The following is an 18,856-nucleotide window of genomic DNA, read 5'->3' as shown; positions in this document are numbered from 1 at the left end:
GCCAATGTGTTGGGTTTTCTGTGATAAGCCCCACCCCTAGGCACTGTTTCCCTCTAAGAGTCAGTGATGTATTCGTGGTTCTGGGGAATCTGGGCTTTGGTCTAAACCCCTTAGTTTGTTACTAAATCCAGGGTACTTGATTTTATCTACAAGCAAGTGGGTGTCTTGCTATTCTACTAGATGAAGGAAGGGAAAGGGGGAAGCCAATTTAAGATAGATTTGTAAACGATTCTGGACATAAGCATCATTATGCCATGTTTAAGCTCCTTAAATGGTTTAGTTTTGAATGGCCGTTTTTTTTTTTATTACTATAGGTATTTTCCTATCTGCTTCTGCAAATGTAGCAAGAATGAATGTACAAATACACCAAATTACTTACTGACACAATGCTGCCTATTCCTCTTGAGGATTTGTTACAGCGGATCAGGCATCCCCAAAGCAGCTTTTCTAAAAACATCTAGGTATAATAGGCCAGAGTCAATTCAGCAGTACTGGTACAGTCTAGTGGGTCAAAATAACATATTTCAAAGATTCGTTCCCAAAGCTATCTAAAAACAAGGTAACACAATTATATGATAGCACAGAATGAACTTTGAACATAGAAAATGTCAGCATCTCTACCATTAAATGAATTTGAATTTTACAATTGAACCTTTCTTCTGTAAAACCTTAAAAGATAACACCATTGGAGCAGACAGGAAGAATACAAATAAAGCATGATCAGTACAATGCTGTCAATGTGTCAAAATCATCTCTAAGTTAAGCTGTGTTAAAGCCTTATGCCCAGTGTAGATTTCTATAATGCTGACTTTACAAGTCAGTTTTGATCTGTCTTAAAAGTATTACTATGCTTCTTATAAAAAATGAAGAAGAACCTGATAACAGCAAATTAAGATGAGGTCATCTTATAATCAACATGTGTTTTATTCATCTTACTCATGAGTGTTCCTTTCCATTTTTCATCTATTTTCCCGTGGATTATAACGAAGACCGTGTTCCCCCAAGGAATCATAATTGTCATGGTAAGGGAGATTTATCCACTCTGGCGGGTAGTTAGTTGTGCTGTACACAAAGCATTCCATAATGCTGTTAACAGCTGGCCTCTCCTCAGGTGCACTGCTTTTACCTTCCCACTCTAATATTTCAATCCTCACTGGAGTGCGTTGATACGTGTCTGGGCAGCCTTCAAAATCATCAAGGAATTGCAGCATCTGGTCATCAACAGAATAGATCTCTCCAGTAACGTGGTGTCCTTTTCCTGGGACATTCAGCAAAAAGGGAATGTTATTTTTGCTTCCAATCACCAAAGGATATGGATCTGCTGTGCGACCCAGGCCTTCGAATTCTGCTCTCCCAGAGATAGAATTGCTTATTAAGCCGTGGTTGGGTTGGCCTTTTTTAAGAGTCCCATACAGAAAGACACGTTCCATGCTGATTAAAGAAGCTGAAAATCAGAAAACAAGTATGTCAGTATACTATATGAGGGTTAAAGAAAGGGGGGAGGTGTTAAAGTTTGACCATAAGGAGATACTTAAAATCTTTCAAAAGTTGGAAGACACAGGGGAGGGGTAAGATAACGGATCATTTTTTAACTGTTTAAAGAGAACCAAAAGATAGCAAAAAGGAAAAAATATTTTGCTTGAATAAAAGGCTGAGTTCCCTAACCATGCCAGTGATAAAGTAAGTAATAAATGGCTACAGAATTGAGGCAACACAGTCTATAGTCCTAGGGTGCAGGAGGGAGAGAAGATACTATGACCTTCTAGAATATCTATCAGTAGTTAGAAGAGATACACTCTTCAAACCAGTTCTAGTTCTCTTAACTTTTATTTTTGTGGGCTGAATTTCCTACACAAATATTTCATGTGGGCAGAAACCTAGTCCAGCATTTATGCATTTCATCAATATATTTCAAGCCCAAACAGGTCCTTCTAGACAAAAAAGTTTAGGAAATACTGGTCTAGACCAAAATCTTGTATGTTTATAATCATTTCATCAATATCTCTTGCCATTTATTTCTATAGCAACTGAGTAACAAGAATTAGCCTAATAGCTGCTTCTATAAGTACTAAAACAATGAATTCCTTCTCTTTCTTCATGATCCTCAGGTTTTGAGCCTTTTCACTTTTTCCCTAAAGAATTCAATAGACATTAAGTGTATTCTGTGTACAAGAGAGTATGATGGAGATTCAAAGACAAAAAAGGAAGTCCCTGACCTGAAGTTTATATTTGATGGGAGTAAGACAACATGTACAAAGTATTTACTAGTAATTTTAAGCCTGGCTTTGCTCTAAAAGAGACTAATGACTCCAAGGGGCAGAAGTTGAGAGGCTACAGTAAAGGAAGAGTGGTGGAATGTCTCTAGAAGAGAACCCTTCGTGTTACATCTGTATTTTCTTTTCCTAGATTAGTATTATTCCATCTGAAAATGAGTTCTTAAATCTTAGCAGCCCAGGGAACTATGCCTAACTTGGTCTCTCCTATTAGGAAGTAGCAGATAGATAGCTGTCTGGCTTCTGTTTTGTCCAACCATTACCCTGAGCACCAGCACCATCTCCTCTCTGCTCATTTAAATTGCTTCACATTCACAAATACTACAATTTAAAACACAGCAGTTAGGAGGGACACTCTGAAAGCTCAGCATATGTGTGAGCTTTCCCAAGCCTGAGCGAATGGAGTGTGCACCACCTTCTCCAACATAGGGCAATTTCTCGATAAGCACGTTGTAACTGACACGTGTTTAGTAGTGCTTAAGCTGCGACAGTAATTTAGTTCTTTAGCAAAAATACAAAATGATGGATGTCTCGTGGGAGGCTGACATTCTGCACAGAATGGCGCTACTGTCCCCGGGCAGCCCAGGTAGCTCGCCCTTTTGGAAGTTACTTTAAACATGACCTCAGGAACTACTGGTTCCTTCCACACGACAAAGGACTTACTGGTGGTGGCTGAGGTACCTTCTAGCTTGGTAGTAGTGATTGGATTTCCTATGAATCTAAAAACTGGGATAAAGATGCCCTTATATCCATTTAGGAATAAGAATGCATTTTTCCAAAGAAAGGTCACAAACAATACTGGTATGTGTGCATATTTATGTGCTTAAGGGTGTCTGTGGACTGCCCTTGAAATCTACCCATCTTTATACCTTTGTTTCTATGGGAACCTGTTTTAGGTTTATAATTTGAGAGCTCTATGGCCTGAAGGAAGTCACTTAAAAAACAAAACAAAACAAAATTTTGCTAAAGTTGAGGTTTTCTATCTTACAGTAAAATTCTAAGTATATTAATGTGGTTGTAGAAACAAAGGTAAATAGCAATTCTGAATGTGCTTCCATTCTTAAAATTTGCAAATCCTCATATATTACATTGATAGTAATTATGGTTTTTCATGTTTCCCAAAAGGAACTTTGGAATATACTATTGCTATTCATTTGTATTCATTAACAGAACCAAACCTCCTAGATGAAGTAATTCTTGAAACCAAAGTAGAACTGAAAGTATAGACAGTTTTCATGTTCTAGTAACATGAATTTTGTAGCTCCACTGACTGATAAAGCCCCATGTTTTCTTTACTTCTCACTACCTTTGCACCTTCATTCCACAATTCCTAATGCAGTTCAAACAGGTGAGAACAAATGCAGGGACAGGCTGACTGCCAGGGAGAACCTGGGGAGTCATGATCTTGTTATTTTATAGCATTAATAGTCTCTGGTTTTCTTTCATTCAGCAATGTTTGTTGAGCACTGTAAGAAAAGTCTTGTACCTAGTTATATGTTCTGGGAGAAGTTGATCCAGGAGTAGGAATTAAACAACTCAGAGACAGGATGAGAGAAGACAGAAACTTTAGTCTGTTTGCTAAACTATAATCTGGTTTCAGTTCCTTTTCTGTGATCATTATTCAACTGTCTCTATCACTAACCTTATAAATAACTGTTGCCAAGTCATATATATAAATTATTTCCGTTTTCCATATGGAAAATTTCCCATAAATACTTGCTAATCTGTTTCCATATTTATCAGGGACAGAACTTTACTTACAGTTGTAACATTCAAATGGGAAAGAAATAGACAAGTCAAGTCCCTTTGACTTGAAGGGACACTCTTTTGTTTGTGAGAGTTGTTGATGATAGGAGTGACTAATAAAACTGAATCCCAAAGGTTTATGTAACTTTCCACTATGTGAAATTTCTTTATTCAGATTAATATTTTGTGAGGGGTATATGATTTTATTGGTGTAAGGAATTTCCAATGAAAAAAATCCCACTAATAATGCAGATCAGAAGCTGCCTGGGATAAGAAGTGAAGCGACTTGCCCAGAATCACACAACCTGTATGTGTCAAAGGAAGGTCTCAGATTATATATATTTATTTTAATGGTATTTTTAAACCAAGATACCAGAGAGGTATTTTATAGTGAGGTTTCATGAAAAGAATAGGTTTTCAGATCAATTCACTGTCTGAATTTGACTTTGTGATCATGGACTATGTCACTAATAGTATGAGATACAAATAAGATACACCAACTAGATCTCGCCTAAGAGTCAAATGTAGAATTCTATGTCCTTGATCTTCAGGACCATAAAAGAAAAATGCCAACTCCAATCCTGAGTTTCTCCAAATCCCCAGTACTTCCCTATATTTTTGCCCCATTTCTATGATACCTATCATATGCTGCCTTATGTTAGAATTTTTCTGCTCATGCCTTACTTCCTTGCAAATGGAATGCAAATTCCCAAAGAACAAGAATTGTGTCTTTGACTTCTATCGACCTTAGCACCTAAGACAATGTGTTGCATATATATGTATTATATATATGAGTCTAAATACTTGTTAAATGATTTACATTTGGGGGCCGGGGAGAGGGGATTCCTTATTTCTGTAGCAAGTCTGATCAAGTACACTGGACCAAGAGTAAGAAACTATTCTAGTCCTAGCTCTGCTGCTAGGTAACTATGTGACTTTGGGGCAATATCATAACCTCCGATTTCTTTCTTTCTTTTTGGGGGAGGCTAAATGGACACAAAACCTATCCAACCTCTCACACTAGGTAGTCCTGATGATTACATTAAATATGTGAAAGGCCTCTGAAATGTATATAGATGCTATAATTTTCTTCTCATTTGATGGAGTTCAGTCCTGGGACAAATCATTATCCTAGTATTATTATTTTATGTTTAATATTCTGTGGATCATTCCATAGACCAAACTAATTGTTTTTTGAGGCTGAATAAAAATATTAGAACATAAGTTCATCTTTTAAAGCTGAAAATTTTATCATTATAGCAATATAGATAGATACATACTTTATCCTATATCAAAAATATTTTTATTTTTTCTGCTATTCTCAAATGTCTTCATTCCATGAATCATGGAAATTAAAAGTCTTTGGTATAGAAACATCTATTAAAATCTTACCACTACACTATCATCACTGTGGTAAACAATTGTAGAGAAGCTATAAGTGATGTTAAGTCCCCTCCCCAGCAGGGGTCTCAGAGGTAAGACCCAAGGGATGGCCACAGAACACTGCAGAATTCATTCATGAAGTAAAATTGCAATTTCCGTAGAGCAGCCATAATGTGGGGCCATTCACATGACTTTCTAGCACAGCCTGGATGACTGAGGCCCTTATTCGATATATACAGCCACTCTGACCAACAGAAAGTCCTGCCACATTTGTAATGGCATTAGAAGTGGCTTTTTGTCCTAGTGGAGACTGTGGTTTAAATAAAGTGAAAGGCTGGGTTTTATAGTTGGGTGGACGATTAGAAAGCGGTACATAGAAATGTCTGTCTGTGAGTTATTTAGCTTTTTTGTCATCAAAAAACATTTTAACAACAAAGTCTCTCTTTTGTCCTGTGGCTATATAGTAAATGTAACCAGCACAGTGACCCAGTGACAATGCCAGCACATCCTGCTTTTCCAGCTCAGACATCAATCTTGTCAACATGAATATGTGAGTAACATCGTTCTAAGGTATTCAAATGTCATCACCAGTTGGACACATTAAATGAGAGGTTTTGAATTTGCTTCAGTAGACTATTTCTAAACATTAAATGGGAGTCAGTGAGAGAGACAGAGAGAGAACAACAGAGAGAACGACAGAGAGAGAACAACAGAGAGAGAGAGAGAGAGAGAGAGAGAGAGAGAGAGAGAGAGAGAGAGAGAGGTGTCATTATTTTAAAACCTAAATAGTAGCTCCAGCTCTGGTCCTACCTAGTCATGGAAATGATCTTTACAGTAGATGGCCAAATATGGCTTATTGTAAATTAAACTCTTCAAAAAACTTTACATTTGAGGTAGAGAATCGTCATTTGACCCTGTAAAAATCAGTGTAGTCATTTTCTTCACTGGAAGGAAATAACATTTCTATAACAGTTTAACAATAAATGTTAAATCCCTTTTCCTAAGAAATCATTTTAAGTCTGACAAAATAATCAAACTCTTTTTTCTTCATTTTACCTGCCTAATTAAATACCATTTATCCTTCATAATACAAAATAGTTTTGGGGATACTACTTCTTGTTCCAATACAAAGAAAAGAACATTAATATTCTGCATCTCTGGTTTCTTTTAGAAGAAAAATCATTACCTTTCTGATTGTGTTTGGAATAACAAATACAGATCCTTCAGGAAGAACCACGTCCCTGTGGGGATTGAGAAAGGATTAGAGCTAAGCACTGAAACATGCAATTAATTCCCATTAGGGGATTAGGGCACTCATGTTCACTTTGAATCAGAAAAACGAATTGTGAATAAAATTGTTCACAACCAAGAGGTTACTTGTCAAAGTTAATAAGTTAAAAAATTAGAAGAAAAACTAGAATGAACCTAAAGAGCTGCACAGCCAAACTGAAGCATTAAGCCAGGAATAAAATAAGCTTTAATTTCCATGAAATAAGAGACTTTTCCTTCAATTTCAGGAGACTACAAAATATTCCCATTAGAAAGATAGTTTCTTTCATTAAAATATAGATGCAAATATAGATATAATTAAGCATTCCATGAAAATAAATTCAGAAAAACTTTTTACTCCTTGTTCCATTGTCATTACTTCTCATTCCTGAATTTCCCAAAATGTGATCATGATGCATAGAATTACTATTAATACACAGGCTCCAACAATTAACAAATAAAGTTAAGGTCCCAAAAAACCCAAAACAAAACAGGAGGAGGATACCGAAGATCCTAAGGAGAATCTTACCTTTAAGATTGCTAGATTTCTGTCACTCTGAAAACATAACCAAACTGTAAAGGTAATACACAGGCTCTGCCTTTATGTGACATGCCACATCATTGCCCTAATAAAGCACTGTAGAGATGATATAAGATCCACTAGTGAGAGTCCAAAATTGGGTTCTGAATTCTGATAGTGGCCCCAATAAAGAACTGCAGCAAAGTAGAGGTCAAAATGGATAAAGAATACAGGATCAGATAACAAAACTCCAAAAAGTGTTAGTTCAGCAAAATGTAGTCAGTTTAACATGGTAAATATTTATTAAAAAACAAAACCCAATAATGTAAATGCCTGCCTATTCCTGGCACTATTTGAAATACTTAGTATCTTATCAGCTTTTTTCTTTCTAGAAACAAAGTCCAGGTATAGTTTCACATGTCCTTACTGAGGCAAAAATTCAAGTGATTATGTCTTTCACATAATTGTTTTTATTTAGTGTTATTTCTCAGCCACCTGGTGGTTGGGAGTTTTAAAGGCAAGATTGAAAAATAGAGTTTATTTTTAAAATTTAACTCAATGTTAACTTACAAAAGAAAAACAGTTGTAAAACTACTGCGTAAGTCTAGTCTATATAATGAAAAACCATGTGCTGGAAAGTGAGATGAAGGAATAGATAAGATTTCACAACCTCACAAAACTAATTTGCAAAAGGTTTTTAAATGGACACCAGCTTCTGGCACAAAAGCCAACCTTTAAAAAGGTGCCACCATGAAATATTCATACTACATACATTAAAAATTAATGGCTAGAGGAAACACTGGTAAAATCTGTATGTCAACTCCTTAAAAGTAGCTTTTTGCTCTGAGTGTCAAGCCACTGACACAGCTTACTGCAAGTCACTCATGTCTAGTAAAAAAAAGATTAATCAACTAAACCTGGAAAGCAGTAAAATCATAGCCCCATATGAAAGTGGTACAGCAGAAGGCAATGATGTGATACCATATAAACTAATATTGAATCTTGGAGGAAACAGAATGATTCATAAGTTAGTTGAGCAGCAAATTCCTATCTGATTCCTTTTTCCTTGCTGAAATTAGCTTAATGATTCAAAATTTAAATATAATGCTTATAAGCCAGCTAGGATCGCAGTTTGGCCTATCCTATCCCAAATCTTGTGAAACCAGCTAGAATCACAACTCAACAAGGATGGAAATTCATCAGCCTATAATTGCAGTTTAAGCTAAAATCTCACATCTCACAACTGGATGCTATCTTAAAACAATCTACTGCCTCCTACACATGAAAATCAACAGCCCCTACTTGGGAACATACAGTCCAAAACTAGTGCAGAGGTGAAATCCTGTTCCAACCTTTGTATTAACTAAGTATTCTGGGTAACCCTGGCTAGTGTTTTATTTTGCAAAAAACTTCCTTGCATCTCAGTAAAGTATCCATTTCTCTCCCTTTATACAGTAACATTATTTTCCCTTGAGAAAAATTCTTAGTGTTGGCTCAGTGACCAGATATAGTTACACATTAATTCTTCAGAAGTTTCTTAAAACTGTAGGAAACAGGTGAAAAAACAAAATGCCTTGAACTTTAAACTTGAGCTCAGGCTGTTAGAGTGAAGCAAGTTTTAAGGTCATCCTTCACTCAATGCTAACTTTCAAGAAGCCCAACATGCCAGAAAGGACTCGTGGGACTGCATCCTGTTGGTTCTTTGATGCTTTTATTTTGTTACTTGCTATTTTCTTTATAGCACAGACAAGGGCTTCCTGCTTAGGCCGACCCCTTTCCAACCTCACTGAATACCTCGGAAAAGTTTATGGCAAAACACCTTTCTTACATTAACCACAGAGGCACCAGTGAAGTGATGACTCCTTTGAAATCAAGAGGTTACGGTCCCTTCTCAGCAGTTGTTCACTCAGAAATGACTAAGTACTGGTTTGTGAAAACAAACAAGAGCATGATAGTAACCAATGCCATGCTGAATATACTCTAGGGCAGTAGTACCCAGAATGCTGCCAGGCTTGCTGAAGCCTTAAGGGGACTTGGGAGATTTGGGCTCATCACAAAAAAGAGTAAATACCATCTTTGGCTATCTTTTACTCTTGCAGTGGGGGATAAGGTATATAGAGAAACACAAAAACATTTCCTCCTTGATGAGTAGAGAGAGCAATGGTTGGAACACTTTGTAATTATAGTAGAAAAAGACGCCACTCATTAAAACTTAATGAAAATGTTGGTTGGGTAACAAACCTACATTTACCCTACCTCAGCTGTCAACTACTAGTATTACCACTGAGAAGATCTGAGTTTACTCAAGGAATTCCTAGATTATCCTGAAGACAATGTAATGCAAATTCTATTCATTTTGTCTGGATATCACTAATTCCTAATTAAGGTGTGCTTTATACATTGTAAATGCTTGATGAACTGGATTGAAGTCTTTGATAGAGTGCTGCATTAGTATCTTCTGCCCTATTCTATTTAACATTTTAATAAATGACTTGGATGATGGCATAGGCAGCATGTTTATCAAATCCAGGAAAGACAAGAAGTTAGGAATAGTTAATGCCTGGATGAGAGAATCTGCACCTAAAAATGTTCAATAGGCCTGAATTCTGGGCTGAATCTAGCAAGATGAAATTTAAGAGACAAATGAATAGTCTCTCATTGAAGTTTTTTAAAAATTGGCTGCACAAATATGAGATGGAAGGCTTGTTTAAAAACTCCCAAGTTAGTGAGCTTTTAGTCTCTTGAGGTATGAAAACGGATACTAGAGAGCTATTTATTAGAAATGTAAAGGAAATTTTTCAGTTTTTCAGTTTTGCAAGGGGTTAAACCAAATGACTTCTAAGGTCTCTTCTAATTTTATGCCATCAAAAACTATTGAGAAATACAAAGTACTTTACAAAGAAAAGGTAGTTCTTTTAACATTACTCTTAAAAATCCCTTTCTTTCTATTCTGCAGCTAAAGAAAAGATACACATAACTTCTAACTATAAGAAGTCTCTACAGTCAGCTAGCTCGCTAGCGCTCTCGCTCTCTCGCTCTCGCTCTCTCTCTCTCTCTCTCTCTCTCTCTCTCTCTCTCTCTCTCTCTCTCTTGCCTTCTTAGTATAGGAATGGACACTTTCCACCCCAAATGGTAAAAAAATTCAGCTAGTAGATGAACCAGAGAAGCCTGTTTACATTCATTATAAGCTCTCCCATGGGGAATTACTGGGTTCCTGCCCATTTCTCCTTAAAGCTTCAAAGGCTAAAATATGAGGCTTAGTGAGGAAAGGGAAAAAAATGGGAAAATGCCTTTAGCACTTATATCTGTATCATTCCATCAATAAATTCCCAGACACTTGCTTATATGCTGCTCCGGGATTTTTCTAATTTTTTTTTCCCCAAGAGACTGAGTTTTCCTATCTCATTCAGGATGGAGTAAAACAACTACTTAATGCCAACTCTTGGCTGATAAACCTCCCTAGTAGCAGGAATCAAGTACCCATTTGCCCGGACAATATTCCTTAACTTTTTCAAAAAATATGTCAGACATGAAGCTATGTGGCATAACAGAAAAAGTATTAGACTTAAAGAAGAAAGTTCAAATTCCAGCTATGTAACTCTAGAATAAATTACTTTCTCCTACCTTGAAAATGAGAACAATGATGTAATACCTACCAGAGTTGTTAGAAAAAGATTTTCGGCACTTAAAAATATATAAATGCAAATTATTTCAACATCAAGTAACAACTCATGTTTTATATAGACATGTATACAGATATGCATCTATACATACAAATGTACATGCACCCTCTAGCAGAAACTACTACATCTTACGATATAATATTTGGAGGTGGCTCCTATTTAAATCATGTCAAGTAGAGATAAAAAGATCAAGAGACAACAAGATAGATGAAATATAAGTAATAGAATATAGACTAATCTTTCAAAGTGCTTTACATACATCTCATATGATCTTCACATTAGCTCAATGAGATTAATATAAGTGTTATTATTTTCATCTAAGAGGTGTGGAATTTGGGCTCTGAGTGACTTGCCCATAAAACACCCAAAGCATGAATATCCAAAGATTTAAACCTGTATCTTTTCTAACTTCAAGTCCAATCCTCTCAAACTGAAGTTTATATTTGTGATGTTCCCGGACTATCTTATCTTTCCATGTTGCTCTGCTGGCACAACATGAAAAGATGGTTAGGGAACAATGTCTTTTATCACCTTCTAACATTCTCCTATAATGGGCTTTGAACTATTACATCACTGTCAGCCTTTCTTACCAGCCTCTTACTCTACAATGGTCCTGGTTATTTGCACATGATGGTAAACCATCTCAGTATCCATATGAACCTTTGAATTCTTCCTCATCCCTTTGGACATATACTTTTCAGTTAATATAGTTTAAATCCTGTAAAATAAAAGTGTCTCTTCCCCCCTCCCCAGCCGCTTCTGTGACTTTAGTTTCATTCAGATAGTTTACATATTTGATTATGACCTCAACTTAAAATAACTCGCAATCATTCACTGATACACAGACATACATAAATTTGAGAGGAAAACCATCTAAAGGATTATAAACACTGAGAATGATTTCTTTTTTCCTCAGGTCCCATAAATCTAAGTGTTTTGATACTATAGTTTCTCAGCTAACTAGGCAATAATTTTTTAAAAATAAAGTTTTCCCAAACTATTTTGAAGGCTTTGCTAACAATATGGTATCGATACAAATTCTGTTCTCTTAACTCAGAAATTATAAGTCTTAGAAGATATTCTAGAAGATTGGCCCCCTAACTTATCTCACTTTTAGTTTCTTCTACTTAATTAATTATGCCTATTTTCTTCAAAGGAATATCATGAAGCAGTTAATGAACTTGTAAGAGTACATTAGAGGATAATTACCACAGATATCCAAGATATTAGTGCTATAATAAGCCATGAAACAGGCCCATAAAAGTCCTACCATTACTACTAAACATATGTTTGGAAAGAAGTAAAAAGCAGTATTGCAAATTCTTCCAAGTATAGGAGGTCCTCATTTTACACTAACTCAACACGTATAAATTCAGGCATACGCAATTTGCAATTTTAAAAAAAGGCAGAAAAATACTCAAAATAACAAATTTTAATTATGCGCTAAATCCAGGCCATTTTCCTAAGCAGCATAAAGTCTTCTAGCAGTTTGCCCTATCATGTTCATTCTTGCTCTGAGAAGTATTAGTGTGAGTTTTTTGCTCCCCACATTTCATTTTGTCCAGAGAATGAAAAAAATTGCTCAACCTCACTAATAATCAGAGATGTAAATCAAAACAGTTCTAAGAATACTACTTAATAACCATCAGACATAAACAAACTCAGTGCCTGCAAGATCGTGGAAAAAGTTATCCCCTCATCAGATGTTAACATAACTAAAATTTGATAGCATGCAGTAAAGTTAACAAAAATAATCATACTTTAACCCAGTAATTTCACTGTTGGGAAAAGATGCAAAATAAGTCATCAAAAATAAAATGAGAATTAGCTACAAAGATTTTCAGAGCAGCAAAAATTGTAACTGTCAAAACCACAAACAATCCTAACTATCCAGCAATAGAAAAATGTTTTTAAAATTATATTAATATAAAGGAATACTATAATGTAATTATTTCAGACAAATATGTCTACAAAGATATCATGTCTACTTCTCCTTAGAGTATGACTCAACACCAAAAATGTTCCGATTATTGTGAGGAAATTTGGCAAATATGCCTAAGGTGCCTTTCGGGGTGGTGAAGATTTAAGAACCATTCCTGGAAAGCCACTGATTTTTCAAGTGCCACTAAGAGTTATGTGATACATAAATGATACTATTATTTTTTATGTTTGGTACTGCTAGCTACCAGGATTGAAAATTTAGAGTTGGACGAGACTTTAGGTATAAGAGTTGGACGAGACTTTAGGTATAATCTAGCCACAGGATCATAAATTTAGAATTAGGGGAGTAATATAAGTAATGTAATACAATCTCTTCATATGAGGAAACAGAACCACGGAGAAATTAAGTGACTTTTCCAACATCACACACATAAATAAGAATTAGAATTAGTCTTGGATATACTAGATTTCAGATGCTGGCTAGAAAATGTCCGACAGAAATTGGGGTTGTTGAACTCAAGACCACCTAAGAGATTTGGGTAGAATGTATGAATACCGAGTTTGGACCAGAATTAGAATTCTGGTCCAAACTCGGTATTCTCTCAATTGCACTACCAAGCCTCCTACTTAAATAGCATCTTTTACAAATAAAGAAACTGAAGCAAAAGCACACATTAGCAGCCTGCCTGCCAAAGGTCACATAAGTCAGTTGTAAAGGGCAGAGCCAAGATTTGGACCTCCACCTGCAGATTCTTAACATTTCTCAAGTTCAGCTTTTAAATACAATCATGAAATAATGTCTTGTTTGCACACAGCAGGCACTCAATAAGATGTGACTTTATGAAATTCAGACCTACTTTTATAGAAGCCTAGGGGGCTATCCTGCCAAAGCAACAAAAAAGAAAAGCCAAAATTTCAGATTCTCTTGTTCCAACCCAAGCTACATTCCTGAAACCTAATTTTGGACTGGGGTGACCTATTAATTGCTAAATTTTTTTTCCACCTCAGACTTTATTATCTTTGCTATTTACACAGTAGAAACACTGTCCTTCATCTTCTTTGGGAACATAATTCATTACTTCACTGATTCTTCTTCTTCCTGCCCCTAGGTACAAATGCCCCAAAGGATTTTTCATAAGTCTATTCTTTCTCTTTTGGTGATCTTATCCATTATCATGGATTCAATCACCCCTATGAAGATACAACATACATTCTACCCAAATCTTTTAGGTGGTCTTGAGTTCAACAACCCCAATTTCTGTTGGACATTTTCTAGCCAGCATCTGAAATCTAGTATACCCAAGACTAAACTTGTCTTCCCACCTAAAAGCACCAGCCACTGAAGCTGGATTTCTGTTCTTCTAGATGTGGGGAACTCCCAAGGTGAGGAAATTCCCGCTACCAAAGCAGTTCTACTTATCTTACATCTTACTCCCCTACACATAATTCTGTGATCCAGTGACAGTGGCCTCATGGCTAATTCTTGCAAACAATACTCTCTTCTCCCTATTCAGAGAATTTTTACTAGTCTCCCACACCAGGAATACTCTCCCTCCTCACTTCTGCCTCTTAGCTTCTCTGAAAGTTTCTCTGGCTTCCTTCCAATCTTGGACAAAATCCCACCTTCTTCAAGTTCTTAATCTTTGTGCCTTCCCTGAGTCTCTTCTTTTAGACTCTGAGGTCTCTGAAGTCAGGAACTTTATTTGCTGTTGTATCCCCAGCACTATGCTATGCATCAACAGCTGGCACACAGCAGGCACTTAATAAATGTTTACTTAATGAATACAGTAGGCACTCAATAAACACTAGCTGACTGTAATTTATACTCTTAGAGAGTTTCTTAAAGCACTGAGAGGTCAAGGGACTTGCCCAGGATCATACCACCAGTTGTGTCAATGGAAGGACTTAAACACATAGCTTCCTGGGCTTGAGGCCAGATTTCTACCCACATAATGGTGCCCTCTCCTCTTTTTTTAACTTCCCTGTCTCCATCAAGAGTGTTATCATCATCCATTCTATCACTCAAGTTTGTAACTGTTATCTTAGACCAGTGGTTCCCAAACTTTTTTGGCCTACTGCCCCCTTTCCAGAAAAAATATTACATAGCCCCCTGGAAATTAATTTTTTTAAAAATTTTAATAGGAAAGATAAATGCACCTGTGGCCATCACCACCTCCCTGGATCACTGCAGCACTCACCAGGGGGCAGTAGTGCCCACTTTGGGAATCACTGTCTTAGACTCTTCTCTTTTCCTCACTTTCCCTTTTCCCCCATATACAGTTTGTTAACAAATATTGATTCTGCCCTCTAAACATCTAAAACCCTCTGACTCCCTTTTTGGCTCCAAAATGGCTGCTTTCAGGGAAGGTGAACTAATACAGAACTATCTGTTTATATCTTATACCTTGTAGAGAAAAGCAGACTAAGCTATTTGGGGGACTGATGACACTAAAGATTTCAATTTCTTCTGGAAATTTTATTTGCTAATTTAAGAAGTGATTTTAATCTTGATTTTTAGGTTCCTAATAAGGATTTCCCCATCTTTTGCAGGGCATTGTAAGTGTTACTCTTTTAACAAAAGGTCTTTTTATTTTTTTGTTCAAAAAATTCTTATTTATCCAGAACATGGTTTATTTTTTCTTGGGTCCCATAAATCTCAAGCGAGTTGATACTAGAGTTTCTTAGTTAAACTAGTTAACAATTTTTTAAAATAAAGTTTTCCAGAAATATTTTGAAGGGTTTGCTAACCATATGGTTTCAATACAGATTCTCTTTTCTTAACTCAGAAATTGTAAGTCTGAGAAGACAAGTAACACAACTGCACAATACAGTTGATTGACTAATAATATGTGAGAGTATTTTAGAGGATAATTATGACAGATATCCAAGTTATTAGTGTTATAATAAACCATAAAAACAGCCCAATAAAAACCTACCATTACTACTGACCATATGCTTGGAGAGAAAAAGAAAAAAGCAACATAACAAACTCTTCCAAGTACTGTAGGACCTCATTTTACATGCACTCAACACATATAAATTCAGGTACAAAAAACTGGCAATCAAAAAAAAAGGCAGAAAAATACATAAAATAAAAAATTTTTAATTTCATGCTAAATCTACAGCATTTTCCAGGCAGCATAAAGTCTCACAGCAAATCACCCAATCATGTTTATTCTTGCTCTAAGAAGTGTCATTGTTTTGTGTCAAACATTAGCTCCCACATCAAGAGAAACAAGAAATTTTTGTATCAGAACTGTAAAGAATTAAAATTTGTGTTTTTGGCTCCATACGGGCATTATAAAGTAATTGTGGTTGCCAATTTTAAAATATTATAGCTTAACTCAAAATGACTTTTAACAGCTTTTATTTATAAAGAGGTGGAAAGAGTGAAAGTGGGAAAGTAGATAAGAGAGACAGATCCTTAAAAAACCTAGCAGCCCTTCTCCAGTGAAGTTTGGCTCAGCCCCCAGCAGGGGCTTCCCGAAGTCCCAATCTCCATGTGGATTTCCCAGTATCCTCAGCCAGAAGTCCTGGTGGTATCTTCAGCCAGAGTTCCACCAATGCAAAATGACTCCAAGGAAAAGAAAGAAACTCCACTCACCCACGCAGAATCCAGGGAAAGAGTCTCTTCCGAAGCCAAGGCAGGACTCGGAAAACAATCCCAAACGCCAGGAAAGAAATAGTAGAAGGCCATGCTGGTCTAAACCCTTTAAAATGGAAATTATGCACTAAAGATAAAGCAACTTCAGCTGATTCCATGATCTAGGATGCCAAGAATGCAAAAGAAGTCTTTTTTCCTTATATTTTTTAAAAGACCTCCATACTATGGATATTTGCCTGGGCATCAACAGCCAGCTTGGCTACAGCTCTTAAGAAGCCACAGCTTGCCTGGGTCTACAACCCAAAAGCACCAGTGCTGCAAAGCAATGAACATCTAATGTTGGGGAAAACAGGACTCTGAACTAATTGTGCCAGGCCAGAGAACTGAAGAGAAGAGGGAAGAAGACAAGTCACCAGGACAGGATGCCATGCATATTCACCACTCCACCAAATCTAAGGGGAAAAGCATGGCATCCAGCTGGAGCCAGTTCTGACCACTCAAAAGTCAGTTGGGGCACAAATCTAGGCTAATAAACTATAAATTGCCCATCATGGAAAGAGTCTGAAATGCTTTCAGATTCAGCTTCCAAGGAGATCATAATCAAAGGGGAAGAAGTCAGAAAGTGAGTGATAATGAAAATGGGTGGTGGTGGAAAGTACCACAGATTTCCCAAAAATCTCAAAGCCCTTTAATATAAACAAATCTAATGGGGAAATGGTAACAAGAGAAGGAAAGATGGCTTCCAAGTCTAGTAAATGCATTTAGGCATCTGTGAAGAAATACTACAAAATAAAGGAAAATTATCCAACATTTATGAGATAGAAGACCTTGTGGAATAAGAACATAGAACCACAATACACTATTCCTGAGTAGTATGAAAGAGAAACAGAATTATAAGAACAGAATTTATGTCCTACACAGTAAAATAATGAGAATAGAAATACTTTTTTTTTAAACCCTTACCTTCCGTCTTGGAGTCAATATTGTATTGGCTCCAAGGCAGAAGAGTGGTAAGAGTAGGCAATGGGGGTCATAGAATAGAAATACCTGAATCTGCAATGGCAAGCCTCATCAAAGAAACAAAAGAGAAAATAACTTATTGAGAATGCAAATAAACAGAAGTGAAGGACAACCTTGAAGAGAAGCAAATAACAATAAAATTAAAAGAAACTATGCTTGCTATGCAAGCAAAACATACTGACCTTTAAGTCAGAATGCGTAAGGACAACTTACAGATTATGTCTCCCAGAACAACATAACAACAACAACAAAAAAAACCTTTACACCACAGTGAAGGAAATAATAAAAGAGAACTGTCCAGAACTTCGGAACGTGGAAAATGAAATTCCAATTGAAAGAATTCATAGATCACCTCCAGAAAGCTGCCAACTCCAAGATACATAAGTGTTTAAATATAGCATCTCAATTCAGAAACAAGTTCTGCTGGCCATCAGGTGAAAGACCTTCAAATACAAAGGAAAGGACATTAAATTAATGCAACACTATTCTACAACCACTAGAAAAAAGAAGAAGGGATGGAATAAAATGTTCTAAAGAGCAACAGAGCTCAACATGTATTCCAAGGTGGCCTAGCCTACAAATCTATGCTTCATCAAAAAGGACAAAAGATGAACCTCCAATAATAAAGAAAATTTTGAAATTTTTTTTAGAAAAAAAAAATAGAACTGAACACTCTATTTATAGGTAAATGCTTCTTTTGTGGAACTATGCTATAACATGGGAGAATATATGAAATCAAGGGCTAGTAATGAGGAGAAGGTGACCTTTGTGAGTTCAGAAAGAGACTACAGGGGAGGGACTGAAGAATTTGACTAGCCCTTTTTTCTGGAAAAGACTCCACAGAACTCACGACTGGGTGAGAAGCCCCTAAGTCCCAGCAGAGCCAAGCCAAACTTTATATGCATGCTTCCAAGAGAGAGAGAGCCATACTTCCTGTCACACAAGTCAATATATACACCTTCTGACATCATCATATATACATATATATCACCCTCCCTAGGACATTCTAAGACAGTGATGGGCAAACTATGGCCAGATGCAGCCCTCTGAAATGTTCTATCAGGCAGCGTGACATTATTCCTAATCTGACAAATACAATGAGTAGGATACAATACAATGAAACTTCGAAAGAGTTGCCTTAGAAAAAGACTGACAGATGAGCATTTCCTTTCCTTTGGCCCCCTCTTTAAAAAAGTTTGCCCATCACTGTTCTAAGAGTTTCTCACTGGGACTCAAGAGACATCCTCCCAGGAAGTGGCAGGTCATCTAGACCTCAAGACATTCTGTTCCTCCCCAATATTTGGCTGCTTAACACAAGTACACTCTTTCCAGCATGGTTAGCCTAGCTGATTTAATTACCTCATCTTTTCCAGTGGGTAAAGTGATGCTTGGGCTTACCCATAATCTCATTATCTCT

General features: G+C 36.5%; 1 protein-coding gene across 3 annotated transcripts in view; it reads right to left on the bottom strand.

Moving 5' to 3' along the window:
• Window positions 1–895: 895 nt before the first annotated feature.
• The window catches only part of GGACT (gamma-glutamylamine cyclotransferase), a 59,755-nt gene continuing 41,794 nt past the window's right edge, over window positions 896–18,856 (bottom strand). For 2 of the 3 annotated variants that reach the window (XM_044670545.1, XM_044670544.1), the window contains exons 2-3: window positions 6,589–6,643; window positions 896–1,444 (exon numbers count right to left, since the gene is read on the bottom strand). In XM_044670545.1, the coding sequence (XP_044526480.1) occupies window positions 960–1,430 (471 nt within the window). In that variant the 5' untranslated portion in view covers window positions 1,431–1,444; window positions 6,589–6,643 and the 3' untranslated portion in view covers window positions 896–959. The remainder of the gene's footprint in view (window positions 1,445–6,588; window positions 6,644–18,856) is intronic. The other variant, XM_044670546.1, reaches the window with a different exon arrangement.

Source organism: Gracilinanus agilis, chromosome 3, assembly GCF_016433145.1.
Source record: "Gracilinanus agilis isolate LMUSP501 chromosome 3, AgileGrace, whole genome shotgun sequence".
NCBI classification, from domain to species: Eukaryota; Metazoa; Chordata; class Mammalia; order Didelphimorphia; family Didelphidae; genus Gracilinanus; species Gracilinanus agilis.
This window is presented reverse-complemented; position numbering and strand designations above follow the sequence as displayed.